Source organism: Calonectris borealis, chromosome 15 (assembly GCF_964195595.1).
Source record: "Calonectris borealis chromosome 15, bCalBor7.hap1.2, whole genome shotgun sequence".
In the NCBI taxonomy this organism is placed as follows: domain Eukaryota; kingdom Metazoa; phylum Chordata; class Aves; order Procellariiformes; family Procellariidae; genus Calonectris; species Calonectris borealis.
Genome location: NC_134326.1, coordinates 6,475,505 through 6,503,349, shown reverse-complemented (window position 1 = coordinate 6,503,349; position 27,845 = coordinate 6,475,505). Strand labels below are relative to the sequence as shown.

General features: G+C 45.2%; 1 protein-coding gene across 1 annotated transcript in view; it reads right to left on the bottom strand.

Moving 5' to 3' along the window:
• Nucleotides 1-27,845, bottom strand: part of SLIT3 (slit guidance ligand 3) — a 533,309-nt gene that overhangs the window by 10,713 nt on the left and 494,751 nt on the right. The window contains exons 30-32 of the mRNA XM_075164102.1: nt 23,839-23,976; nt 16,623-16,863; nt 14,678-14,808 (exon numbers count right to left, since the gene is read on the bottom strand). Coding sequence (XP_075020203.1) covers nt 14,678-14,808; nt 16,623-16,863; nt 23,839-23,976 — 510 coding nt within the window. The remainder of the gene's footprint in view (nt 1-14,677; nt 14,809-16,622; nt 16,864-23,838; nt 23,977-27,845) is intronic.

The window sequence follows — 27,845 nt, the reverse complement described above, 5'->3', positions numbered from 1 at the left end:
GCCTTTCAGCATACCCAGGGCTGGTATTTTTGCTGGAAAGGGAGCGAGAGGTCCCTGTCGGTAGGTACACGTGGATGAATACTACTCAGTTCTGACTGCTTCCCTTTTTAACTCTGAATTTAAATAATCTGTGCCGGGACTTTGAGAAACAAAGTAACTTACAGCCATCACCCAACACTGCAGATTTGTAAAGCAGATAAAGTCAAAACAGGCAAAGGAGTCATTTGCTTTTTGAGGAGATGCAAACACATGATAGAAAAGCTGAATGTGGACAGCCAGGATGGCAGAAAATCCCCAGCCAGGAGATGCTTGTGTTAAAGCACTTATTGCTGTTGCTGACAGAAAGACGTTAAGATGCCTTTGGATTTTGAGAGAGATGGAGACAACATTGGGGGAGAAACCAGCGGTGAGGAAACGCTACATGAACTCTCCTCAGAGCCTCTTACGTATCTGGGCCTTTAGGAGACTCAGCAATCGTCTGAGACAGTTGGAGACAGTGGCTTGGCTGGAGATGAAGGGAGGAAAGCCACAGACGCAGAACAGTGCATCGCAACGCAGCTCGCAGCACAAACTTGCTGTGCTCGGCTTTTTTTCAAGGGGCCTCTTCCTGACCCAGCGCTCTGCAAGGGTTTTATTAAAATCTTAATTGAATTCTTATTGGGGATCAGGTGGTCTTACAGAGCCCTTCCTCCTGAAACAGCCCGCGGTATGTAAGTACCTGCCTCGGAGGCAGGGATTTGCTACTTCAGCAGCAGCCCCGCGCTGCGGCGCTGCCCGAGGGCGCGGGCCGCGAGCTTCAAACCTGCCGGGCTGGCACCGGCAGCGGCGCGGCCAACCCCAGCCGGGGGATTAGGGCAGCAACACCGAGGCGTGAACACGGCAGGGCTCCGCCAGGCCCCGCGCCGAGGGCTGGAGCGGCGGCGGCGGCGGCGGGAGGGGCGGGACGGGCGGCGGGAGCGGCGGGCGGGCAGCAGAGGGCGACGGCGGCTCGCGGACGGGAGCGAGGCGGGCGCGGAGGCTCGGTGCGAGCACGGCGGGGCCTGCGCCTTCCTGCCCCCGCCCCGCCCCGCCCCGCGCCGCCCCGCGCAGGGGCTCCCGCAGCCTCGCCCACCGCCCAGCACCCGCTCGCTCCGGGCGCGGAGTCAGGGCCGCTCCTGCAGGCCGCCGCGGCGGGGGGTTTGGCTCGGTGCTCAGAATGCGCGTACTGAAACGGCCCGCCGCGTCGGACACCTGACAGCTGACTTGGCATCAGCCGACTCCTTCCCCTTTGCAAAGGTTTTCACGCCCTACGGTTAAATCGGGATGATACGTCTGAGCAAAGCAGGGGAGAGGGGAAAGGAACTGAAGGAAGAAGCCAAGGGGCCGCTAGATCTGAGCCAACTGCTTTTCTCGGGGGCACCAACAAACCAAGTCCCGGCTCTTGAGATTCTTCCCAGCTATTAAACAAGACAGTCATGAATTTTTAGCCGACTTCCAACTGCAGTATTCTGGGCCACCACCACCACTGCATAGTATGTCGTTTACAATAGATTCTTGTTGGAAAAAGGGAGGAATTATGTTTGGAGTGTAAACATTTGAAGTGTAAGCAAGGATTTTCAGGAATTTAATAATTAAACTTGCTAAAAAGTAAGCAGTAAAAGGAGCCAAAAGACCAGTTTTATGTAACACAAAGATTCTTCAGGACCCAGGAACTGCAATGAGCAGTCCGGTGGGGGCCCATCTCGTCAGCCGTTTCACAGGCTGTACTCGCAGTCTCCACAGGACCCTCACTTGCATCTTGTTACAGACCTGATGCTGAGAAACCGTTTCAGTTCCCTTCCAAGTGTAATCACTTCTGGTCCCCTGAAGTAGGTATCCTGAGGGAGAGGAAGTAACGCACGGCCAGATGCTGAGGGTTGGCAGGAGGATTTCTCTAGATCAGCAGTGCAGTGAACAGATCCCAGGCGGAGCCGGCTGCCCCGGGACCCGCCGGGTGCCGAGGTGCAGTAGCTGCCATCCCACATGCCCTGCCTCCCAGCGAAGGGGACACACTTGCTGCTCCCCCACCAGCAGCACCCCTCACCTTTCTCTTCTCCATTACACTCGTCTTTTCATAGCCCAGGTTACATGTCTTGCACAATCCATTACATTGCTTTCATCAAGGTTACCCTCACTGAGAGCTGGCCATGGCATCTGATCAGATTTAGCCAAAAAAAAAAAAGAAGAAAATACTGGGCATGTGAGGAGACCCCAGCTTTCAAAGCTCATGAGAAGGCCGCTGGGTCCAGCACCTTCTGTTCCCTCTGTGCCCACGTGGAAAGCTCGGAGCTGCCCTCACAGGGAAGGGAGGCCACTATAGAGGGCTCTATAAAAGAATCATTAAAATTTCATATCGCAGGGAGCTGGCCTCATCTGTCAGAGCAATTCCAGCAAGATGAGCCAATGGACCCACTGCACAGGGCACTGCACACAGGCCATGGACACGGCCTCTGCCGGGGCCTTAGACTCCAGAATACAAAGAAATGAAGGGAAAGGGATGTGTATTAAACACAAAACCCCAGGTAGTATATGAAAGAACTGACTTCCACTCTCATTTTTGATCTATTTCTCTTCTCCCTCCTGTATTTTCTTTCCCCTCGATTCCAGCCCCAAGCACACACAGATGTTATAAACACTGACTCCCCTTGCTCTAATACCCATGAGAGGTTTAGAGCTGAGCCACTGTAAATATGCCAGTGAACAGAAATGCATTAAAGGATTAAAGCATTCAATTTGAACTTGTAAAATTTGGGCTTTGGGGTTAGTTTTTTTCATTGACATGTAATATACCTTTAGTGTAGACAGCAGAGAACAGCAGGGCAGAGAAGTCAAAAACAAAAATAGCTTTAAGTATCACAGCAAACCATGTCACTGAGGAATATAGAACCATCAATTATGCAAATGAGGACATCAATTCATTAGCTACAGTCTCCAGATTTTCCTGACCTCTGTCTTAATGGGGACATGCCTCATTTGAAGCGCAGAACAAAGCAAACACAAGGATGGTAAGTGACTCGGGAGTGAAGGCCATGGGGAACACTGAACTTAGATAATCTTTGAAAACATTCAGAGTAGAAGGGAATAAGCAGAAATACATGTCCAGAAGAGCTTAAGGAGCTTGCAACACACGGGAAGAGCAGGCACCTGAGAAGAGGTACCGAAATCAAGAAACACAAGGTGAGAACTGCAGGGAACCACATTGAGATGTTAGCGATTTGGGAGCTGTGAAACTCATGCTGTGCCGGGCTGACTTCAGCAATCAGTGGTGATGGTTTTTCACCTTTCAAAGCTACAGTTACCTCCTGCCCTTAGTTCCAGTTATAATCAGTCCTTTGGCCTAAAATAGATTTAAACTTCTCCATGGCAACAAAGGCAAAATCATAATTGGAGTAGTGTTTGTGCTACCTCTACAATAACACATCACTTCAAGCACTATCATCTTCAGAAACCAAATGGAAACCACATGTTGAGAAAAAAGTATGAAAAATGCTAATGAAACACAAGGCTAGGGAAATAAGAGGTGAAAGAGATATATTAAAGCACTCAAGTTCACTTTCAGCTTAAAATATATTCTCTTTTGTTATGTTCAATTCTGTTTCACATGACTCGAGCGTTAGGTCTTCTAGGCTGAGAGCACTCGACATTAAGATTTTTTTTCCTTGATACCTCCATTTTCATTTGCTTGGTTTTATACCTTTTCTCCTACTTACAACTCTGTAGACCACCCAAATAAACCATCTTTCCCTTCTTGGTGTTTACAGCCCTTAAACACTGGCAGCTGATTACCATATCTCCCTTAATGATCGTTTGGCCAGGCTATGCATATCTAATTTCCAGTCATAATTCAATTCCTGCAGCACCCCTGCCAACAGCGAAAGTTATTGTATTACAGACCGTCTAAGGGAAAAGCAAGGACCTTTTTTATACCCTGCAACATGCAATTAACACACTCCTGACCCCTTTCCCTAGATTATTCATAAAAGGGTCAGATTCATGGCCAGGGTAAGCACTCCTTGTCTGCAATGAATCCTCACAGTGTCCCTGACATGGGCAAGAGGTCTGACACCTTCCTCCAGCCGCACTGTTGGGGAGCTGAAGCCTGCACCGGTCTCCTACAGTATCAGCATGTCTCTGCAGAGCTGAATGCTTCATTCTGCTAACTGAGAATTTGTTAAACGCAAGCATAATGGCAGTAAAAATAGCTTGAAGGAACTCTGCAAGTCCAGGGCCTCTCCTGAATGACCCATCAGTGTCGCTGCCTTCCCATTTTACTCCACCAGAACAAGTTTGCACATCATAGCACACAGCGTATTGCGGTGCAATGAGCTATTGCATCTCGGTATCTTTACTGTAACACGCATCATATAAAATAACAAACCCAGTAAATGCAGAGTGTAAAAACAATCACATACAGATTCTGCAATGCTATTGGGACTCATTAAATCAGTTATCCTTAAAAAAAATGACACTGCAAACAGCACAGAGGAAGGCAGGCCCTGGCACAGCGGCAGAGCCAGTGACAGCACCGAGTGCCACGTCCTCCCCAGCGCAGAGGCGTGCTGTACGGGCACAGTTGTGTGGCACACACCGGGACGTGCAGCGGCACAGCCCCCCCGCGCCGCCAGGACTCGGAACAAACCAGGGTGCTCGGGTCGCTTTTAAGCGCTGGGATCAAACATTATTGAAAACAGCTCTGCCATTCAACTGGATATCAAATCTCAGGTTCTGATGAGGAAATCCATCAAGTGTCTTCACAGGCTCATTTCATTTGGGGGAATACTTTACGCCATCTATCCCCTTTTCAGTTCTGGAAAATATGAAGGTATCTGGCAGTTAGCAGCAGAATACAATTAAAAGTGCTTCCAATTAGAATGACAGACAGAGAATGATGGGTTTTAGCTGAAATTGGAGGCTAAGCCCCAAGAAAAAAAAAAGCTGTGTCTATTTCGAAACCTGATACATGGTCAGGAAATGAAATTGTTTCCACCTCATCTGTGGCAACATACCCACAGTTGTATGCCTTTAGTTCTACAAAAATAAACAAAATCCTATTTGACAACAATCGCTATTTGACAACCAAAATAGCAGCTGCCATAGGCACCTTTTCCAGCAGCACTGGGGCATGCTGGCAAACGCAGAGCTGTGGGTCACATTTCTATACTGGGAAGAAGCACTGAAATAATTGTGCACAGGACCATGCTGCACCTCCGTGATCACCCGCAGCGCCAGTTCTGCAGGCACCTCTTCTAACAGAGACTCTGTCGATTGAATCCAGAGCCTGGCGCTTGGTGTAAACCGGATATAAATCTATCACACATTGTACACATTTGAACTTTGTGTTAGTCCTCATGTTTACAAGAAATTTACAGGCAGAAAAAAAACATGTTGTATTAGCTTGCCACATTTTGTTGCAAGGCAAAAACCTCACAATTCAAGACATGAGCCAGTCATTAGTGCACAGGAAGTTTATAAAGTCATTTTGACTATCATTAGGTTTATTCCATCATTGTCTATTACGAGAATACTTCAACCTTCCTCTGATGTAATCAGTATTAACCAACTTTGGCAACATAATACTGGACCAAAGACCTGTGCTATCGCAAGAAAATACCTTTTAAAATACATTTGCATACTAAATACATGGTTACTCGCTGGAAACAGAGTTCAGTACAAGACCGTGTTTCCATCATGCGGAAACTAAACTGACTGCTCAGAAGGTGGACTAACATCGGCACTAATTTATGAGGGCTCAGGAGTTGCCAGGACCACTGTCATGGTTTCACTGATGCCCTCACTAGAATCATAGAATCATAGAATCATAGAATCATACAGGTTGGAAAAGACCTCTAAGATCATCGAGTCCAACCGTCAACCCAACACCACCATGCCCACTACACCATGTCCCTAAGGGCCTCATCTACACGTCTTTTAAATACCTCCAGGGATGGTGACTCCACCACTTCCCTGGGCAGCCTGTTCCAAGGCCTGACCACTCTTTCAGTAAAGAAATTTTTCCTAATGTTCAATCTAAACCTCCCTTGGCGCAACTTGAGGCCATTTCCTCTTGTCCTATCGCTAGTTACTTGGGAGAAGAGACCAACCCCCACCTCACTACACCCTCCTTTCAGGTAGTTGTAGAGCGCGATGAGGTCTCCCCTCAGCCTCCTCTTCTCCAGACTAAACAACCCCAGTTCCCTCAGCCGCTCCTCATAAGACTTGTGCTCCAGGCCCTTCACCAGCTTCGTTGCCCTCCTCTGGACGCGCTCCAGCACCTCCATGTCCTTCTTGTAGTGAGGGGCCCAAAACTGAACACAGGATTCGAGGTGCGGCCTCACCAGTGCCGAGTACAGGGGCACGATCACCTCCCTGCTCCTGCTGGCCACACTATTTCTGATACAGGCCAGGATGCCGTTGGCCTTCTTGGCCACCTGAGCACACTGCCGGCTCATGTTCAGCCGGCTGTCAACCAGTACCCCCAGGTCCTTTTCCTCTGGGCAGCTTTCCAGCCACTCTTCCCCAAGCCTGTAGCGTTGCCTGGGGTTGTTGCGGCCGAAGTGCAGGACCCGGCACTTGGCCTTGTTGAATCTCATACAGTTGGCCTCGGCCCATCGATCCAGCCTGTCCAGGTCCCTCTGCAGAGCCTTCCTACCCTCCAGCAGATCAACACTCCCGCCCAACTTGGTGTCGTCTGCAAACTTACTGAGGGTGCACTCGATCCCCTCGTCCAGATCATTGATGAAGATATTGAACAGGACCGGCCCCAAAACTGAACCCTGGGGAACACCGCTCGTGACCGGCCGCCAACTGGATTTAACTCCGTTCACCACAACTCTCTGGGCTCGGCTGTCCAGCCAGTTTTTTACCCAGCGAAGAGTGTACCTGTCTAGGCCGTGAGCCGCCAGCTTCTCTAGGAGAATGCTGTGGGAGACAGTGTCAAAGGCCTTACTGAAGTCCAAGTAGACCACATCCACTGCCTTTCCCTCATCCACTAGGCGGGTCACCTGGTCATAGAAGAAACAGTGAGGCCATGTTATGGACCAACTAATGACTAAATCAGGTTATCTGCTGGGGTGAAAGAAATAGTTCTTATTTCACAATTACTTTTGGTTTGGCTGGGCAGTTTTAAGGCTTGAACTGAACTGGCTAAAACTCAACCCAGCTACTAACTTCAACAAACAGGGGAAAACCTTCTTTATAATGTAGGTTTCTGCATTTTCAGCAGCAATTTTCTTTTGATGATAGAGCTATGTTATTTTTAGTCATAGTCAAATCACTATAGAGAACAACTTTTGGCTTCACCATTCATTTTTACATACATCCAAGACTACTTCGAACATGAAAACCAGCAAGTACCTGCAAGGCGCTGAGCTACTTCTAGAGCTCAGCAAGCTTCCAAGAGCAAACATCCTCCTTCTTGATGCTCTTGAAAATACTTTTGAATGGTCAGTGCTCTCCACTGCAAAGTAAAATGTCACAACTGTGAAGGATTTGCTTTCCATCTTTAGGCGTAATCCTCTGAAGTGTCCAATACAGTCAGGAGAGAGAGGAGCTGCGCGGGGCCAGTATGCTGTGAAGTGAGACTCTAACTAGAGGCTGAACTCTGGGTATTTTAACACATTGATTCATTTTGGGTGTGTTTTGGGTGTGTTCCCCCTCCTTTTGTTTAGTTATGAGCTATCCCTATCTCATCACCTCTCGTTTCTTCTTGGGATTAATACTGGCATCTTGCTGACTTCATTACATTTTTATTATTATTCTGTGCTGAAAGAAATCAGCATTATAATGTTATTGTACTGAAGTTGTATGTACATGTGTATGTTGCAGTCCTCTGTTTTGCATAGCTCTTCCTAAAAGACTGCTGATCAGCAAAAGCAACCGGCAGGGATGGACACAGCATATCTGCTCCGGCTTCCCTCCTGTCCCCGTCAGCTGAGAGTGGCTGCCGGGAGATACAGGTGGAGCTGTGCAGAGGACAGGTATGCAGGGACTAAAGTAACAAGGCACAGACCAGCTTATGGGTGTTTGTTTCAGAAAATAACATCAAATCAATTTGCTTAACAAAATACACAGACTACTGACAATTTGCTTATATGTTGTCTATGCATTAAAGCCAGCACAGTCTGCTTAAAGAGTGATTTGGGAGGAGTAGGACTGTCGTCTGCCACCTGTTTGAAGTTGATTTGGGTCTGCAGTTAAAAACTGGTGATAAAGGTGATGTAGATGGCCACATTCCTAATCAAAAGGATATAAATAACATCTCTGCTTTGACTTCAAGTGGTCATAATACAAGTTAATTCAAAGCATTAGTTAAAATGGCATGAAACCCTTTGTGGCAGAGGAGCAGCTACCGAGTTTATTGCCTTCACAGACTGTGGCGTAAGTTCTCCACAGTTCAGTGGTGAGTGCTGAGGAGACAAAGCCAAGCGTGCCCCTGCCTCAGTCACGGGTCTTTGGGCAAGTCAGCAGCCTGTGCACGCTGGCAGCACCCGTGTGTACTGGCGCAGCCTGGCCTCTGTTGACCAGGGACATTTGAGTGCAACTTAGTCCGGTAGCCCCAGATTTTGGGCCTTGAAGAAGGTGACTTGGGACTCAGAGAATGTAACTTTGATTTCTGTCACTACTACAGGGCAAGTGGCTTTAGATGACCTACTTCTAACTTCCCGTACCTGGTACACAGACATGCCATCGCCGACTTGCTTTGTGAAAGGTTTTGCCGCCTTCTGATAAAACATCTTACTCTGAAACGCCCTACACATATGTGTAAGGTTAGAAATAAAGCTGTGGATCTGCAGCACAGTGTTTCTGGGTACTCAGATATTACACTGAAAAGAATGAGCTAGGCGGAGGCGAGGAGAGAGAGGAGAGATGAGAAACTGTCATTCTTGCAAGAGATACTGAAGAGATTTACAAAGAAAAGAAATTAATTCATCTTAACAAGATTTTGCCTGCTAAGTCCTCAGGCAGCCTGAAGGACAAAACTTTACCCTTCTCAAGCTTCATCGCAGCAGAAGAAAGTTTCTGAATTTCATGAAAGCAAATATTTGATTCTGAACCTAATGATAAAAGTTAGATGACATTTTAAGGTCTTGGCCTTACATTTTCACTGTCCTACTACACAGAAATCCAGGAAAAACTAGGGAAATGCAATGTTTGTAGTTTGACAAGAACTCACACACTTGTCTCTTTTGTCCCATTCAAATACACCAGAGCCCTTTATAAAGGCAAAAAATAATTCATCTGTCCTTTGCCTTGGCTCATGCAAGATGTATAAGTACATTCAAATTCTACAACTTTTATTGTGCAGGTCAGAGATTAATACTGGTTTCTTTCATTATATTTGATGCAAAATCCCTAAGGAGTACCTGAAAAAATAAGTGTGTGTGATAGAGAGAATAAAATGAATTGCAGATACACAGAATTGTTAAGAGCTCAGCGATGCCTCACAGAAATCTCTGAAAAACAGTCTATTTAGAGAACCATCCAGAAGTATCAAACAGGAATCCCACCAGGGACAGGCACAGCACAAGCTGCAGACTATGAAGGTATTGGGAAGGAAAGGACCAGTCATGCAGTGAGCTCTGCAAAGAGACTTTTGGTAAAAACTGAGTTTGACAAGCTCTAATAATGACGTTAAGAACAATTAATGCTTTCACTCCTCCAGCACATTCCTCCCTAGAAGGCAGTGAATTAATGGTGAAGCCTCCCAGGCTTTTTTGCAGATAAGCAATTGCAGCTAAAGAGAGGCGATTGCACAAAAAGCCCGTCTCCCACATCTTTGGAAGGTGTGGAAATTCTTCCATCACCAAAGCAACTGTTCAACCTTAGCACCAGAAAGGCGGAGGAGTCTATAAAATCTGAGTAGAGTCCCAAAATCCTTGAGTACTACCAAGTTCAGTTCTTTGGAGCATGGCCAGGGACCTGTTGTTGGACAATGAGTGCTGGTGGCCACCCGGGCTGCTCCCCGGGCTCCAGACGCCATGGGCAGAGGCTGAATGATGTGGAACGGCACGGGGAGTTTGCAGATGCTGCTGGGGTAAGAGCCTTGTGCTGCTCCACAGCCTGGAGGGAGAAGGGAGAAGGAACCTCGCCCTCCAGAGACCCACAGCACATATCTAAAACACTTTTTCTAGTTTTTTGTGCATTTCTGTACTTCTTCTGCACAGAGAACCAGATATAATTTGTCATCCCACAGTCATCCCATATGAGGCAGATACAGTAAGAATTTAAGCTCCCGTATTTCAGGCCTTTTGCTTTAACCACAAGAACATCCATCTATGCTATGTAAGAGTTAGCCAGACCATGAGCAGTGCATGATACAATCCATAAGAAATATTTTTAATGATGTAGCATTTTTGAAAACAGATTACGCAAGGATACTTTTAAAAGGAATTATAATGTAATTTGGGTGTAGGCTCTGCAGAAAACATAATTCTTACGTTTTCCTAACTGCCTCCTTTTTCACTGCTGTCAGGAAGCCTGCATGAAAACATATGATTTTACACCAATGATGTCTGCATCTTGCTCTTTATCAGATATGACAGTCTGTATGCAACATGGCAATCTGGGAACTCTGGAGGGAATTACATCAGTAGTTTGTGTCAAATTTCTATTTTTCATTTCTATTAGGAAGGATTAATTTAGCATCCAAATCAATATGACTGTGTAGTAGCATAAAACCTATCAGAAAAAAAAAATTACAAGTAAGGTCTTATCTCTGGTTCAAGGAATGGATGTAGGAAAAAAGACTGAAAAGAGGAGCTCGCCCTATAGAATACAGTTAAACAGATACCAGTATCAATGGCTGAATGCTGAAACTACAGAACTACAGGCTCTCTGTTAATTCAAACTTTTAACAATTGGAGCATGGTGGTAAATAAAAGCAGCACATTCTTCATCAGTCGGTATCTTTAAATTAAGGTAGGGTATCTGTGTAAAAGATTTACTTTATTTCAAGAACTCACTGTTGGCTTAGTACTAAGTACTGTCATGGCATGGAAGAGTAACTCTCACCGGTGCAGAAACCAGGAGGCCAATAAAGCACTCAGAAACAGATTTCTGTTCTCATTTGTGCATCTATAGAAAAATTAAATAGAATAAAAGAAACAACAAATAGGAATCCTACTTCAGAAATGGATCTTCTTTAAGATGTTTACTATGACATCCAGGAAACCATTATTCTGCAGCTTACAAGTGAGGAGTTCCAATAACAGACCAGTCAGCTTTTCTTTTAAAAGGGCGAGTTCAATCATTGCATATTCATGCATTAACTTGTATTTCTTTCTAACTTGATGATAAATGACAAGGTATTTTAGGTAGTCTTTTCCATTGGACATTTGCTGACCTTTATCTGACTAGAATGAAAGAAAAGTCCAATGTCAACTTTAACCTTTCTGTCCAAACATACCATAGGAATGAATACATGTAAAGCAAATCTGAATGTACAGCGAGTTAATCTCGGGCTTTTCCAGACTAACTTTGTACTGCAGTTCTACTTAAATATGCTCAAAGGAGCAACGGGTCCACTCCAATAGCCAGAGACAACCTGCCTTCACAGAGCAGATAAAATGAACTGCTCCTTCCCGGCATGCCTGCAATCCGCTATTATGCCACACATCCCTGCCCTCAATCTCTAGAACAGTTTTGCAAAGTGAGGCCCCCTGCAGAATACGCTACAACAGTAAGTTCGGAGCGCACACACCACGTGTCTGGTACAAACCTTCACCCTGGCCGTATGCTGAGGGGCTGGGGGAGAGTTTTGCGATGTAACCCATTGCGTACTTCATCCTTCCAGCACCCTTCCGCTGAATACTACTGAGAACTACCACCAAGTATGCCTTACTCGCTGCTGGCTTCCAGACCTGTCTGACAACAGGTTTTATCTTATCCCTACAGGGTATCACCTGTATTAGCCAAGTACTTTGCTAATTTTACTGTTCTTAAGTACTATTAATAATTCTTATCAGGGAGACCATGATGAAGAATTGCAGATCATGTGGCTTGCCAATGACTTCCCACATCCCATCACGGGCGTACCTGAATTAGCCAGCAAACCATCTCAGTCACAACAGGACCAGGTCAGTTATAGATTTCCTGCAGCTGTAGCTGGCACAGTTCCTGCCAGGCAGTATTTTAAGGCCTCCTCCTCTTTTGGCAGACTCTTCTGAGGAAAAACAAGAGCCAAAGCACTGCTCATCTATTCCGAGAAGTGGACCCCTTTGGAGGATAGCAGTGCCTGATATTGCCCGTGAAAATTAATCTAGTAGTCTCAACAGCGCTTCTCAAAGACAAACAGTCCACTTCTGCTGAGATTGAGATTTAAATGAGGCATCTAAACAAGACAGCAAGGAGTACGTGACAGAGAAGGCAAACTGTTTTACCAATGGTGAGGCTAAGATTTGAATGTTTCAGGTTCTGCTAGTAACCTTATTTTTAATAAAAAAATGAAAAATTGTAGAAGTTGCAGAAAAGAATTCCTCAAATTCTTAAGGTTTAGATAAAATGCATCACACTGAATCAGCTATTCATTTAATCAAAATGCAAGTTAGGAGACAACGCAATTAAAAGTACAGATAAACTTACGGGACCCAGTACCAGGTATAAAAGGACTTTAATTTCCCTGGAGAAAGCCTCTAAAACATCCAGAAGGTATTAGAAATTATGGCCAATGCCTGAATAATGGAAATGATTGACCATTGTCCAAGCTACTAAAGGAAATGGGGGAATTTCCATTATTTGGTATTTTCCTGTCAAAACTCAGTGCCAAGCTGGAAGTCTTGTCTTAGCCAAACAGAGCTTACGCCTTAGCTAAAAGTCAAACAGGATATACAGGGAGGTCAAACCAGATCCACTCACACCTTCTACCCTTAAATCCTATGATTGTAAGGAGAGAAGCAGAGAAGCAGGTTTCCTCCCCCTTCCTCAGCCCTTAAGGAAAACAAGTCTTTTCATCTATTTAGAGGCCCTTTTTGACATTCTTTAGCTGCAGTTTTTCTCAGTCAACCTAATCTTTTCCCATCAAGCTCCATGCTAATCCCATTTTGCACCACTCCTTAAACTAATAAAAGATTAGAGTGACATTTCAGAAAGGGCATCGTATTAAGCAGCTTCTTTCCCATCTCAACAGATCACACAGTACAAAATGTAGTGAGCAGGCCATTAATCTTATGGTAATGAGGTGTCAGTCTGAATGGAGACCTCCTCCTTGATCAATATGAAGGGCGCAGGAATAATGAGGACACTGCCACTTGCCATCGCTGGCAGCTTTGCCAGAAGGCAGCAGATCCATAAAGTGTTGTTGTGATGGTGGCAACAGCTCTTGTCACCACACCGCTCTGCCCTTGACAACGGAGAGCAAGCATCCACACCGATCCGTCACCCCCTGTGCTGCCCACACATAATGAGCTTTTCCCTATGTTCTAATTAGTGGCGTAAAACTGTTTAACAACTTCAGCTTTGCTCTAACATGAAATCAATTAGGATTAGCAGCCACACACAGAGGAATTTTTCACACCTACCCAGCTGGTGAAAATCACTAACAAACTACTTTCTTCATTCCGACAGTGGACAAGTCATTGCTCTTCCTGGTGACATCCCTGCATTGGTATTATCCAATTTGCTTTTATACAGAAAGAATTTTCTCATTTTCTTAAACAAGTCACTATTCCCCTTAAAGAAAGCTCTGCACAGCTACCATACTCCTGAAAGACTCAAGTTGTATCAAGTGCTGAGAAAACTTTCCAGAAGAAGTACAAGGCCTGTCCTGGCTGGTGATACTTGGTGGCATCCTTTCGCTTGCTCTAATAGGATGCTCCTCCTTAGAGAGAGGTGGGCTGGGAAACCCAGCTCTTCTGCATGCCATGAAACTGCACTGAACCCGAAAGGGCTCCATGTGGTCACAACTGCGTGTTTACACAGAACAAACTGGAGCAACAGGGCTTAAACGTAATCCGAAGGGTGTTAACCCGGGGAGAGGGCTGCTAAAGGAACAGTGGAAGACACGAGCAGCACATCGCTCATTCCTAGGGAAACGCCTGTGTGCATGGGTGTCACTTCTACATTTGCTTTTTGTTCTTGTGACTAATGAATAAAAACTGTGGGTTTGGTATCCTCAAAAGTCAAGGGTCTGAAGGTCAAACTGCCCTACTATTTACCGTTGTAATTTGTGCTTTTTCATGCTTTGTGTAGTTACTACAGATATAGGTAAGAGTTCTTCCAAAAATATTCACCCTGTATTCAGGGGTGAGGAATTCAGCCCTTCTCCTCCTATTTGACACAGTCTAATCCTGCAGTTGCACAGTCACTGTTCTGTCTTGGTACAGTAAGTTAATGCTAAATATCAACATCAAAGAAACTAATTATTTGGAACTATTTCAAGGACAACATTCACCAGAAACTAAATCTTTACAGCAGATGAGAAAACACAACATTTTTCTGCAATCACAGTAGGACACAGTATCACTGCTATTGCCAATAAATGCCAACTTTTAACCATGCAGCCTCTAGCTAAGTCTTTATTCTGATTTCGTTATCTAATTACATACATAAAAGAGATACAGTGAAGTAAAATAAAAGGTTCTTCTCCCATGCACATTTGTTAGAAAAATCCTACCTCTCCATCTTTTTTGGAAATCAACTGTCTTGGTAAAGCTTAGCTATTTACCTGTATACTGTGGTAGGTGGAGAATTCAGCGTGTCATAGATGAGCCTCACGTGTCCTTGGTACAACTCCAGAGCCAAAGGATCATTGTCTCCTTTGTATAATAAGATGCCATTGTCCTTGTCCGTTGCTACCTGTGAAACATTAATAACCAGGTAAGGTTGCTTGAGAATGATTAAAAAAGAAATAAACCTATACTAAAAATCAAACCAAAATCATACATGCAATTCAAACATGATTTAATAAATCATATATATGAGCAACAACAAGAGCAAGAGCCATGAGACACAAAAAGGTCTTGGTGACATTGAGTGGGCTCATACACAAAGAGGTCAGCCTCCCACTAAAGGATGGCTTCCTTGTTTCAGATGAGAACTAGTTCTCAGGAGGTGAAAGCTGCAATTTATTTGATCCCTGTCAATAAACTATGGCTGTATTTTTGGCAACACATGAATTTATTTCTCAGCTACCACCCCAGCTTGAAGTGGAGGGTTAGAAAATCAAGTTTGGCAGTAGGCGGAGTGTGTCACAATTAAAAGCAAACAAATTTCAGCAGGCGCTGATCTGTTCACAGACTTTTTAGGAACAAAAAGAAGGAAAGAAGGACCTGTCCCCACGTCTAGCATAACCATGAGTTATTCACTCAATCCGAGTTATTAGCAAGTTCATGCTGAGTTCAAATGGGACATTTAGAGAGTCAGGAAGAATAGAGTAGCCCTCGTCCCTCTAGCTTTGATGTACATCAAGGAAAAAAATAAATCTTGAACACTGAATCAGAAAACAAGGACTCCACTTTTCCAGCCTCCAGCTCTCAAATATCCCTATGGTCCAAAACAAAAAAAAAAGAAAGAAGAGACAAATGGGATTTTTGGATACAACCTGCCTGTTATTTTCACAGTACATATTTCTTGCTTTTTTTTTTATAATGGCTGTTAAATGCCAAAACTAAACAGTACATTTAAAAATCTGTTTGCGTTTTCATATATATTTAAATACTATTCTTTTGCCCTTAAAAGATTTTTTTTCTTGAATGCTTTTTAATAAGATATCCTCTATCTGTTCTTAATAATCAATGTTGTATTCTAATTTTAATTCACTAGTGATTAATTACTGGATACAAGAATAATACTCAGCCTGGGAAACAAGAAGTGAGAAAGTCATCTGCATGTGCTTTCTGTAATAATCAGCTTTACTCTTCAAGCTATGGCTGATGTAACATGTTTTGTACACTTAGGAAGACAATGTCCAGATTTTCAGCTTTAAAGTTGACCTATAGTATTTGGAGCCTTTGGGAGCCATATTCTAGAATGCTCATATTTTAGAATCTCTTCTGTTGAAGAAAAACTGGAGTTTCAAATATACGAATCAGCTTCATTTTCATATGAGCTGTATACTCAAGCTATTAAAGAAAAGATAAATATTAATTATGGGATTTTCTCATTAGAATAAACTTTGCAGGAACCACCCTCTAAAAATCTATTCCTAATGTGGAAATTCGGTCCTTTTTCCCATGTCTTGACATTGGTATTTTAATTACAACCAAACTCCATCAAGTAAGTCTAGAATATGATTTCCAACTGTGGAATACAATCTCTTCAAATTGAGAAAATAAATGCAATAAAATAAACATACAGGGATGATTTTTCTTCTCACATCTTTTGAAATGTTATGCTTCATTTGCAGGATGAATCTAGCATAGAAATAGTCCAGATTAACAATCAGTGGCCTAAGAAAGAGATAAGTGTCCACAACGGTACAGTGGTGCCTTAGTTGCTCCTTAATGTTTCAATAATTTTAGAGGGGACAAGTGGCTCACAAGTTGTCTCTAACTTTGTCAGCATCTTGGCCAATAGACCCTGTTCCTTCAGAATAAAAAAAATACATATGTGTATATGTATTATTGATTAGAGGAGCACTGGGCTGGCAACTGATGTTCTGTGTGACATACCTGGAGGGAGATGTTTGCCTGAGGGCGAATTTTGGCTGATGGCAGCTCCACATAGGAATCCTTCCCAACAAAGTTGACTGTGATGAGCTTCTCGCACTTCTGCCCAGCGAAGCCAGCGAGACAGCGGCAGACGGGCTCATGGTGCGCCACGATGCACTGGGCCCCATTCTGGCACTCGTAGTTATCACATGGGCTCGTCTGGAGCAGAACCATCGGCGGAGGAGTTTCACAGAAAAGTCCACTGTAGAAGGTAAAGGAAAGAAGAAGTGGCCTCTATCACCAGTTTTTTAAGGAAGAGAACACTTTCAGATGCTGATGTTATACTACTACTGTGGTACGGCGTTTCTGAGATTCAGCTACCATGTGCCTGCTTTACCGTGTCAAAGCTATACAGCATAGTGCTGTACAGAACCTCCCACGCTCGGTCTGGACGAGCCAGTTTGCACTGAAAGCAATTTGTGCTGCACTTTGCACTGCTTATTTAGCTCGCAAGGTACAGAAGTCTGTCTAAAATAGCTTTCATCCCACACTGTGCCGTGCAGACGTTCCCAGCAAAAACTGGGAGCCATTTAAGCCCAAACCTGAGATTTCCTCACCTGCTCTCCCTGCCATTCTCCCTGCACCACTCCTCAGCCAAAAATCCCCAGCCGAGGCTTTGTGACTTGAGTCTACCTCTGCTGGTGGTAAGCAAGGGGAAAATCCTCTATTTTTAGAGTTTCTTACAGCCTCCTCACTTGCTTTACTGTATATCAGCAGTGTATCATCAACAGATGGGCAACTGCTAAAAAGTCTCAGAAGCAATGCACTGATAACACGCTATTTGATGGGCAGCTGCCCTAAATTGGTTGTTTCCAACAGCATCAGGATCATCAACTTTATTTTAGCTGAGTTTGTGGTTGGCAATGTCCTGGATCAGAAAAATGCAAAGGAAAGGAAGATCTCCCAGAGTCAGAGGTAACTGAAAACCAAATGCCAGATCTGAGTACTCGAATCATATTCAGATCTGGAGGAAAGCGCTGTGGTTTGGTCTTAACTATATGAGAGGCTGAGCAAAACCCAGCGTAGGAACCTCTGAGGCTTGGGCCACGTCGCCCAGGAGCAGCGATGGCTCAGCCCCCAGGCTGCCTTCCTGGACTCAGCATGGCTGCACGCTTCACAGGTTATTTGCTGGAATGACTCAGCTACACTGAAAGATCGACGCTGGCATAGAATGGGCAAGGAAAAGGGAGAAAATGCAAAAAGCTGCAGTCATCTTTCACTGTGATGTCACGTGTCAGACTAACCTGCAAAAAGTAAATGAAAAATCTCTGCCCAGTACACCCACTGGGCCTGTGCAATCAACGGTACTGCAGAGGGACTGGGCCTGGCTCGCTGGCTGCACACAGGATGCCCCTGCACCTGTACCCCAAATTTCTCATTACAACCACTGTCCAAACCCAGCAAACCCTTTTTGTACTGATGAGAGAACATAAACTCTTTGCACCAAGTTCTGTGACTGCTTGAAAATGCGTAGACAGTAAAATGATGAAAAATTGGTAGCTGGTGAGCAGGGAGCGTGCGCCAGGCTGCGCTGCGGGGAACGCCGTGGGGATAGCTGCGGCGAGGGCTGCGGGCTCCGGCTCCTGCACCACCTCTGTGTTACGCAGCGTTCGTCAGCACGGGGGCAGAGGGCTTGCCAGGAGAGGATTGTGGCAGACCCGTTCATGCAGTGAATAACCCATCAGCCCAGTCCTGGAACAGTGAAATCCCACTTGTCCCACTAGGAATTTCCTGCCATTCAGGGAGCACTTTGTGGAATAATAGCACTCTTATAAAAACAAAGCAAAAAAATGCCCAAATCCTTGCTCCTCTCCAGTAAAGCAGGTGAGACTTGGAAGCTCAGTGCATTTCTAGGCAATGTTCCTAGACACAATTAGAACAGAAACCCAAGCCATTACCCTACAGTAAATGGTATCGATACAAGATTGCAAGAACAGCAAATAAAACAGCCACAACATACTCCAGGCCAATCTTGCTTAGCCACAGAGACCAGAACCTGCTGCCTCTGTAACAGAAGGAAATGGAGATGACTGCTTCCCTTTTCACATTTTCTCATGTGAAAATTTGCAGAGTATCACGGCTCTGTCTTCAGCGCTGTGCGGAATGGGAGCCCAAGCTCCCCCTGCCCCTGTTCTCCCAACACCGCTCCCTGGTCTGCCTCTGGGGAGCACCGAAGAGAGAGAAACACTCAACAAAATTCGGATGGGCTAAATCCTGAACTGCATCAAAAGCAATGGAGTTGCTCTGCTTTTCAATCGCGTCTGAGAGAAGAAGAGACACAGGGTTTTACATTACTACTTTTACAAAAGGCAAACTTGAAGAACGCCTTGAAAGACACAAACATTTGGGATTTGCGCCTGGGAGAAGGCCAGAAAAGCTCCCCTTTCCCCAGAGCCGTTACACAGCGTGGAACACCCTAACCGGCTTCCTAACTTTGCCCAAATCTATATGTTGGCCCTGTACCTGGTGATGTGGGTATGGCAAACAAGATCTATTACACAGGAATAAGCGCGAGGAGGTGAAAAACACTGCTGGGGATTTCCAAGGCCTCAAGCACTGTGCTGCTGGCCTCCCCCCGCTGCCCCCTGCGCCTGCAGGGGCTGTCCCGCTCCGGCCCTGGTGTCACTCGGGCTTGGCTCTGCTCGGCTACACAAACATGCGGATGTTTCCTTCTCAGCCAGAACCACCTCTTGGTACTTTTCAGGAAAAATTGCATTTCAACACTCATTGCATTGCCCTAAACTTCCTTTATTCGCCACAAGGACGGAGTGGTGTTTCACAGCCAGCCTCCCCATGCCCACCCCATCGCTACCTCGCTTCTCCGAGGGGCAGGGAGCTGTGGTTAACAGGGACCCCTTACCTCCCCTCACGGCCCGGGTGACACTCAGTGCTGTAAGTGGGCACAGCCATAGGCTGCTAATACTATCAGCAAAGGGTTCGGAGCGGGGAGCAAACCACTCCCCGTCAGCCAAGCGGTAAATGTCCTCTACCATAATCTTGCATAGGGACAAGCCAATCTGTTCCTTTAGACACATGTATCTCAAAAGTGTAATCTGGCAGGCAATACTGCTGGCAATCAATACACCCCGTTTACTTTGCTCCAAGGAGTATTCGGAGGAGACATACAGGGTCAGTACAGCGTTCAGCCTGCTGCGGGCAGCAGTAGAAATGGGAGCACGGCAGGCAGTACAGTGTGGGGGAATAACTGCATGTGGGAAATAGTTGTCTTTGCTCAGCCTGATATGTTTCTCAAAGTAAATTTGTTCTTGGGAACACTTCTTTGTGAATACACCTAAACTATGAATTAGTTATAGACTAAGAAACTTTCCCTTCCTGAGCGAGAGCCTTTGCTGCAGCTTCCTGGCAGAGCCCCCCAGGCCACCCTGTTCCTGGAGGGTGAGCGCAGCACCTCGGGGGCATAGCACCACTCAGCAAGAGACCGTGTGGATTCCCCTTTCCAAGAAAACAAGGGGATATTAAAAAGTAGCAGCAACCTCATGGGAAGACAGATACACAGAAAGCAATTCTTGCCAAATTAAGGTAGTTACTGTAGTAGCTGCCTACCAGCAGTCGGACCCAGCCAGAGTTGATGAGCTGAGGACACATCGGTGCCACGTCCCCATTGCTAGCCAGGCACTAAAGTGGGCTGTCCGACTGGAGCACTTTCCTGTTCAAAGCCTGGTTTCATTAAGTGTGTGATCTCTCTCTCCAGTGCAGGGCTTTGCAGCTGGCTGGCAAACACGTCAGGAGAGCCAGCAATGGGATCACACTAGGATCGACCCCACAGATGGCTGTCACCCCTGGCCTGATGTCAGGTGTAATTTGTTTTCCAGAGGTGACCAGCAGAAAGGAGCACTGCTAACCCAGCCCATTAGCTTTGTTCTACCTAATGCCAATCATTTTGTTTTGTCTGTGAGCGACAACTAGAAAGCAGAAGAAAAGTCAGTGTATATAATTCTAATTTCATGGAAGTTAAAAATAATAATAATAAAAAATCCATGCGACCCGCAACAGCCTCCACTAACAGAAAGCAAATGTTGCAAGAAGCCAGTGTGTCTGTGCTTGGTGCTGCTCAGAAAGATTCCCCGAGCTCCCAGTACAGCTCCTGCACAACCCTCCCTTGCCCTGAAACCCCTTTGGTGGGTGGCTTTACGAGTGCTGCTGCTACTGACATCTAGAAGATACATTAGCAACAGTGGCTGTCAAGGCCTTTTCTTCTTTATTTTAAAATATTTTTTAAAATATATTTTTAGAAATAATTAATACTATTTATTTCCCCAGCAGTGGAACATGGAGCACAGCCTGACTCGCATAGCTTGGCCAAGTCCATTCTGCCTGGTACAATCTCATTTATTTAAATAATCACTGCTGAGTTTCTTGCCGCAAACTATCCCAGTGGGGAACTCTGAGGCATCCACACAACGGAGGAATAGTGCTTTCTATCAAGCCCAGCAGCCTTAATGTGTGCTTCCCCACTAGAGCAACATTTATCAGGACAACACTACTGTGAGGCTGATGGCTAGAGGGAATGTGTGATAAGTTAGGTTTTATCCAATGGGGTTCACAAATTCTCAAACATGTTTTCATCTACAGGGGGTAAACAAATGTTATTTTGGGAAGAAAACACTGAAAACTTTTCAGGAAGAAAGTGTATTATGTAATTGCAAAAGGTTCCTGAGTGACAAGGAGAGGTGCTGCCTGTTCACAACTACACGTGAACAGCGAATAGGAAATGCTAAGATGGAAAACAGGTGTGTGCACGTTGGTACTGCTGCTCTTTGGGGCTGCCGTCAGAGGGGCGTCGTTGTGCATGTCAGGCCCTACGTTGTTAAGAATTACCGGAGTGCCATTTGTTCAACCCTGCGAGGATGTGAGTTTTAACATCCTTATTAATGTGTGACTCCAAGTGGCTTTGATGTACAGCATAGTGACAACCATAAAATTGTTATAGGTCTATGCATTTATTAGAACAGCATAAGCTCCAGATAACTGGGAGGTCACTCTGCAAACTCACTGCTGGGAAATTATTCCTGATACTTAGCCAAAAAACTTTATTAATCATCATCTTAGGTCTCCTAGTTCCCTTTGTCAGACCACCCCTTGTGTTCTCTCCTTTTCATCAACATTTGCAGCCTTGAAATACTTGCAAACTTATCTCCTTGCCGCACAGCCCAGCGCCTGAGGCATGCTTCGTGAACAGTTGAGTCTATAACCCTGAACATCAGAAGCCTGAACTTTGTCAATCACCATCTTTGCAATTGCAAACTGAAGAGGGGAAAAAAAAAATCAGAACCCCTTCAGAGCAGCAGGCCTTTAAACCACAAAAGGCTGGAGTCGTGGAAAGAATAATGAGCAGATCATATTTTGTTAGCAGAATTTTAATCCTGAAATCAAACAAGATCAGGAACTATTCTGCACGGAGAACACAAGGGCCTTCAGCTTGCTCTCTGCCTTGGCAGAGGGAGCCTGTTAGTGCCCACTGCGATGTTTTTCTCCCAAAAGACCCTTGCTCCCTTGCATTCTGCACAGGAGATTTAGGGAGGTGGCATGGACTAGTGCAAAAAAAGAAAGCAAGCAGGAGACCTCAAGTTAATCCTGGCTCTGCTGTTGACAGGCAGCGGGATTATTACTTTGCTCACCCAAGTCCACCTTGGGCTATAAAGTGCTGTCTAAGCTAGTAGTTGAGTTTTGGAGCTTTGTGTAGAAAGATGTTTCCTCTCCTTGGAGGACCTGTAGTGGAATGAAACCCCCTCATCTGAGCAAGGGAGCAGGCTGGGCTGTTCCAGGTTCTGCTCTTGAAGTCCCTGGTGTGAGATCAGCCAACCCGGGGCACTGCCCAAATTGCCAGTAGAGCTGCTTAGTACACAGGAAGGGACCCAGGCCAGTCTTCCACCTACCCCTGCTGCTCCGCTCAACTGCGTCACAACTCAAAACTTCTCTGCCAAACACTGTGACCCTGCCTTCCTGGGAAAAAAACCCCTCACATTCATCACTGCCTCATACTGACATGCCTTAAAAATCAGAGGACCTGCGGCAGAAGTCTCCCAGTCACTACCATCTGATGACAGGCTCGAGTTACCCTTGACTCCAGATATGGCTTTGCAATCCCATTTCTCAACTCTAACAATTAGATAACATCGAGCATTTACAGTTCCACTGTGGGACAGCCACTTGTTATCCTTGCCGGTCACCAATCTGCAAGATCCCTAAGGCCATCAAAGGGACTGAAGCAGAGAATGAAACATGGAGAAAAGGGTATGAATTTGAAATTCAGACGATATCTGATATCCTGTAAATAACAAGTCTGATTCTGTAAAACCACGGGCTGACATCATGTTATATATCAATGCCTATTCAGGGAAGTCTGTCTGCTTTGCAATAAAAATGTGTGTTGAGAGGGGAAAAAACCCAAAAACCAGCAAGGATGAAAGCAAGAAGAATGAAAACAGTTGCAGATACAAAGCAGAGAAAATGATTTATAAGTGTTCATGCAATTTCTGCTTTGTCAAGACTGATCTTTTCAGGTACTCCTTCTTTGTCTCGTGTGTATGTTTCAAACACAGAAAAGGTTAGCTGGAAGGAAGCCAGTATCCAGCCTCAGGCAATGATTAGTGAATCCATTTGGAGCAGCACACTTATCTTTGACAGACAGAGAGATTTCCAGAGTCAGATATATTGGCAGCTGTCAGAATCAGAGACTGGAAATTTACAGCCCAAATCGTACTGAGCCCATCCACCAACAGGCACAGAGATACCGGCACAAAATCTTCACCCATGTTTTCTTGCAGCCAGGTCTGAGGGTTCATATATGTAATTTTATTATCCTTTGCTCACTGTCATGCATGCAGAGTTTATCTCCATATAATTTATATGAGTGTATCACCTAGTGTTTTACCAGGAAAGGCTGGCGCAGGCAGGCAGGCAAACTAACACAGCACTGCACAAAAGGCAAATTGCTGTTTTCAAAGCAATAATCATCAATCCCCTGTATTCAGTTAACTCGTTAAGACCTATTTCAGCTACAAGATTTGAAGCACTGAGCCATCCATTCACGTAGGAATGACAGATCGGTACCATATCTAGAGGCTGTTTAGCTCTGAGGATGAAAGCAATTAAAGAAAGTGCCCTAACACTATGTACAGAAGACAGTCCGGGGGAGGAGCTGACTCTCACGTACCTGAAACCCTGAGGACAGACGCAGGTGTAGCCATTGACTGCATCTACGCAGACAGCTCCATGGCGACACTTATGGCCCACACAGTCATCATCATCTATTTCACAGTGTTTTCCACTGTAACCCGGCAAGCATTCACATCTGAAATACAAGAAGATCGCTGTTAATAGCTTGTTTCAACATTCACAACAATAGCACACAGAGGCAGCCTAGCACCAATCTGATTTGAGATGGAAAGGTGTTAGCAATTATTCTTGGAAACATCAAGCACAATTCCTGCCATCAGAAATGCTCAAGTCCCTCCTGTCTGTCTGCAGCTGACATTCTGCAATCTGCTTAAATTCAAGCCGAGCAAAGCAATACCATACTACTGCTTTTCCTCAGCCAAGTCTGTGGAGAAAGGTGATCATATAGTGGTCTCCCAATTATGCTAAAGATGACAGCATCTTCCCTAACCTTACAGACTCAAAGGGCAATATTCTGCAAGGGCAGTTGCTCTGATGTCTCAGAATATGATTTTGCCAATGTCTGCACACTGCTGAGTGTCTGACGTTGGCCCTGTGCAGCTACACAGAGCACAGTAAGGTTCCACCTTCCAAATGGAAGCAATCTGCAAGCAAACCATAAAACTCAGCAAACTTAAAGTAAAAGACCATCAGTTTTGAGACCCCCACCTGTTTGTCATTCATTTGCAAGGCATAGCAAATGTTGCTGCAACTACTTTGAAGCCTGTCCTTTCCCGTGGTGACACGCAGGCGAAGCATGTACCTGCTGCTATGGGGTAACACCATTCATAGGAGCAACACAATGGGATGCACCCAAACCTGCAGACATTGGCTTTTTGTTTTATTTTATACAATTCTCAAGTTTGTTGTACGAAGGCTGCATCAGCATTTCTACTATAAGTCTCGCAGAAGTTTATAACCTGACAATAGAAAATGCATCCCCAAGTCTCTGACTTGGAACAGATCTTTTGGGACTGCTAAACAGCCTCTTTTTGAATCTATAGTGTAGACAATGTTTAGCCATGAACACGCTTTAGTCCATAAAACACGTTTTACTCCTCCCAGCTGGATGTTATTGCACATCTGGAAAACAAAAGGCATATCACTTAAACCAAAACAACGGAAGAGCTACAGTTAACTTCAGCAATAAAAGAGAGGTCTGTGCTCTTGCTGGAGCCCCTTGTTTGGACCCAGCGTGCTTGCCACCGAGAGCTGGAAGAGGAGAGACATCACAAAGTCTAGGGAGGCGGCATCAGGCAAGAAACTACTGCTCCACCAACCTAGTCTGCTGGCCGCCTCCTCCTCCTCCCTGCCAGCAGCCTGGTGGGGTAAGTGCAGGAGGAGGCTCCTCGTGGAAAACCTCTTCAGAGGAACTGGACACATGGGAGCTGATGAGGAAAGATATTTCCACCTGCAGGCAACAGTCATTGTGCTGAATTTGGTTCCGAGTGACAGTGTGTTTTGGCTCCTGGCCTCTCCCCAGCTCATCAGTGCAAGGCAGCGAGTTGGGGGAAACTTGCCGGAGTGCAACGGTGGGTCCTGTGTTTGCTAGTGACCAGTGAACGGCTGCCACAGCGTCAGGACTTCAGCAACCATCTAGCTGAAGCACTGAGAAGAATGCGACCTTCAGTCTCCATTTCAAAATATGGCTTGTGACTGGCTAAAAAAGGAGGAAACAGGGCAAAGCCTATTAACCTGCAGGCTGTAAGATGGATAACGTTCTGTAGATGCATATACTTTCGTTCTCCATCCTCCCTACAGGAGAGGCCCCCATCACGACCCTCCACAGCCACAGGATGGTTGATGTTCCAGCTCTACATGCCTGAATTGCTTTTTTACACTTTGGTGCCTCAGGGAATACTGTGATTAACATAACGGAGATGACAAAACAGAGCAAAAAGCGTTCCTTCCCCAAACCATAAGAAGTGGGCAACATTTTTTGGCAACGTTTTAGTCACACCTGCACGCAAATAATGTCAATCAAAAGACTTTGTGGGGGGAATTGGCAGCATTTAATCCTGTTGCTTTTTATTGATCCCTGCAGTCCTAATATAAAGTGATGTAATAATGAACGATGTGCAGTTCCTTATTCAGGGCTGTCATGCATCAATTTTATGATGTGTATTGGCTATCTCAGTAATGACAGAACCACCACTTTTCTCTGCAGGGCTGCATTAAATCAGCATTTTAAGCTGTCAGGTAATAATTCCAAGCTTTAGAATAATAAAGTATATTTATACCATGCTCCAACATCAATACAGTGAATGGAAAAACATGCTCCTTTCCTGAAGTTATTTTTTTTAGAAGTAATTTCATTGTGTTAAATGGTATTTTTTGTTGATTTTTGTTTTGTTTTGTTTTCTGGCATACAGAAAGCTACTCTTCTTCTATAGTAACAGCACAATAAAGATGTGGAGGCTGGAAGTGAGGAAAGCCACCTGCAATTTTAACTTAGAAAGCAAAGAGCTCTATGCAGCCAAGCACACAGTTTGCTTCCAAGCTTGGCTTTCCCTTTAGAAACATGGAATTCCGTTTGGGTCAGTCATCTCTGAGCTCTTAGTGTGTCACATCTAGGCTGAAGCTACCAAAAAATGCATGCCTTGAGTGTAGCAGGTGAGAAACTCAGCCACTGGTGAGTGCCTCACCCAGCCTCCTCCTAGAAACCCAAGGTCTCCCCCCGCAGGGAATGATGGCACATTAGCTCCAGCCCTATCCCACATGGTGCCAGCAAGTGACTGAGTATCAGTAAAAGTATGATGAAGTAAAGGAGGAGGCAAAGAAACTTTCATCTTCAAACCCTGGTAAGAGAGTAATTTACGCGATTAGATCAGTTATCTCATTTCCCAGTGACCATCTGACACCAGTACAGTTGAAATCCTGGTTTTTGCTACAGCCTTGTAGTGATGGCAACATTCCCAGTATCAGAGAGAGCCTAAAAACATGTCTAGTGGTATTTAAAATGTTGGCCTATCTGACAGGATTTGCATCTGCATGCACTCAATGTCTATTCTATTAAAGCCGTGAATCATGGCTTCTATTGCAGGGCCAGAATGGAATTTCCCTCCCCATATCAATAAATAACTTGGCTTCCTATTTTTTTTTCCTGTCTTTGTCATCTTTTCCTCCCTCTGCAGAGTTGCCGACCAACTAGAGCTGAAGGCAGGGCAGACAGACTGACTGGTGTCCTCGCTGCTATCTCTTCTATGACATTCTTCACTGGTGTGTCCTACTCACATGCCCAGGGCGCAAGCCTGACAAGTGGATGGTCAGCTCAGGAACAAGCCTGCATCCTGCCATTAATATTCCCCGCCTCTGACGCAGAGCGGAGGACTGGTGCATCAGCCTGACTCATTCTGCATGTGGCATTACGCTGCACCATTACGTGCTAAATGTACGGCACATCACAGGTTAGGGGATCAAACTGCTCAAGGGATCAGCAACAGCACAGGACCGGAGGTTGTTGTTTTCAGCGAGACCCAGCAGCAACCACACATCACTGCAAAAGTTGCTGGGGGCTCTCAGCCCATTTCTGAATCGTTTGGTGCTACTAAAGTATGAAAGAAAAAGCAATACTTGGAGAAATCTACATTCAAGCATGGGCAGGCTCCTTCACCTCTCAAGTCTGGCCTGCTAGAAAACAAAATGGGACAGAAAAAGTAAAGAAATTCTGGATTTTTGTGTAGCATTCTATGAATAGTGGGAAGAATAACGCAACAAACAGTAGTAGAAAATACTTAGAAGTAGTTATTTAAGCTCCCCTCAAGGGTTAATGGCCCCACTGTGAAGAACACTTTTCTAGCAAGCAAGCCAGAAAAAATGTCTTATTTATTCAAATTATATGGGTGGCAGGTATGAAAATGCTTCCAGCAAGGGTAAAACCATTCAGGACCACAGCTGTCTCCATCCCTTCATACATCTAGCAACGTAAGGTAATTTGAGTTACAAGCCTTTGCCTCGTAACATGATGTAGCTCCTGGATTAGCTGAATGATGGATTAACCAGCAA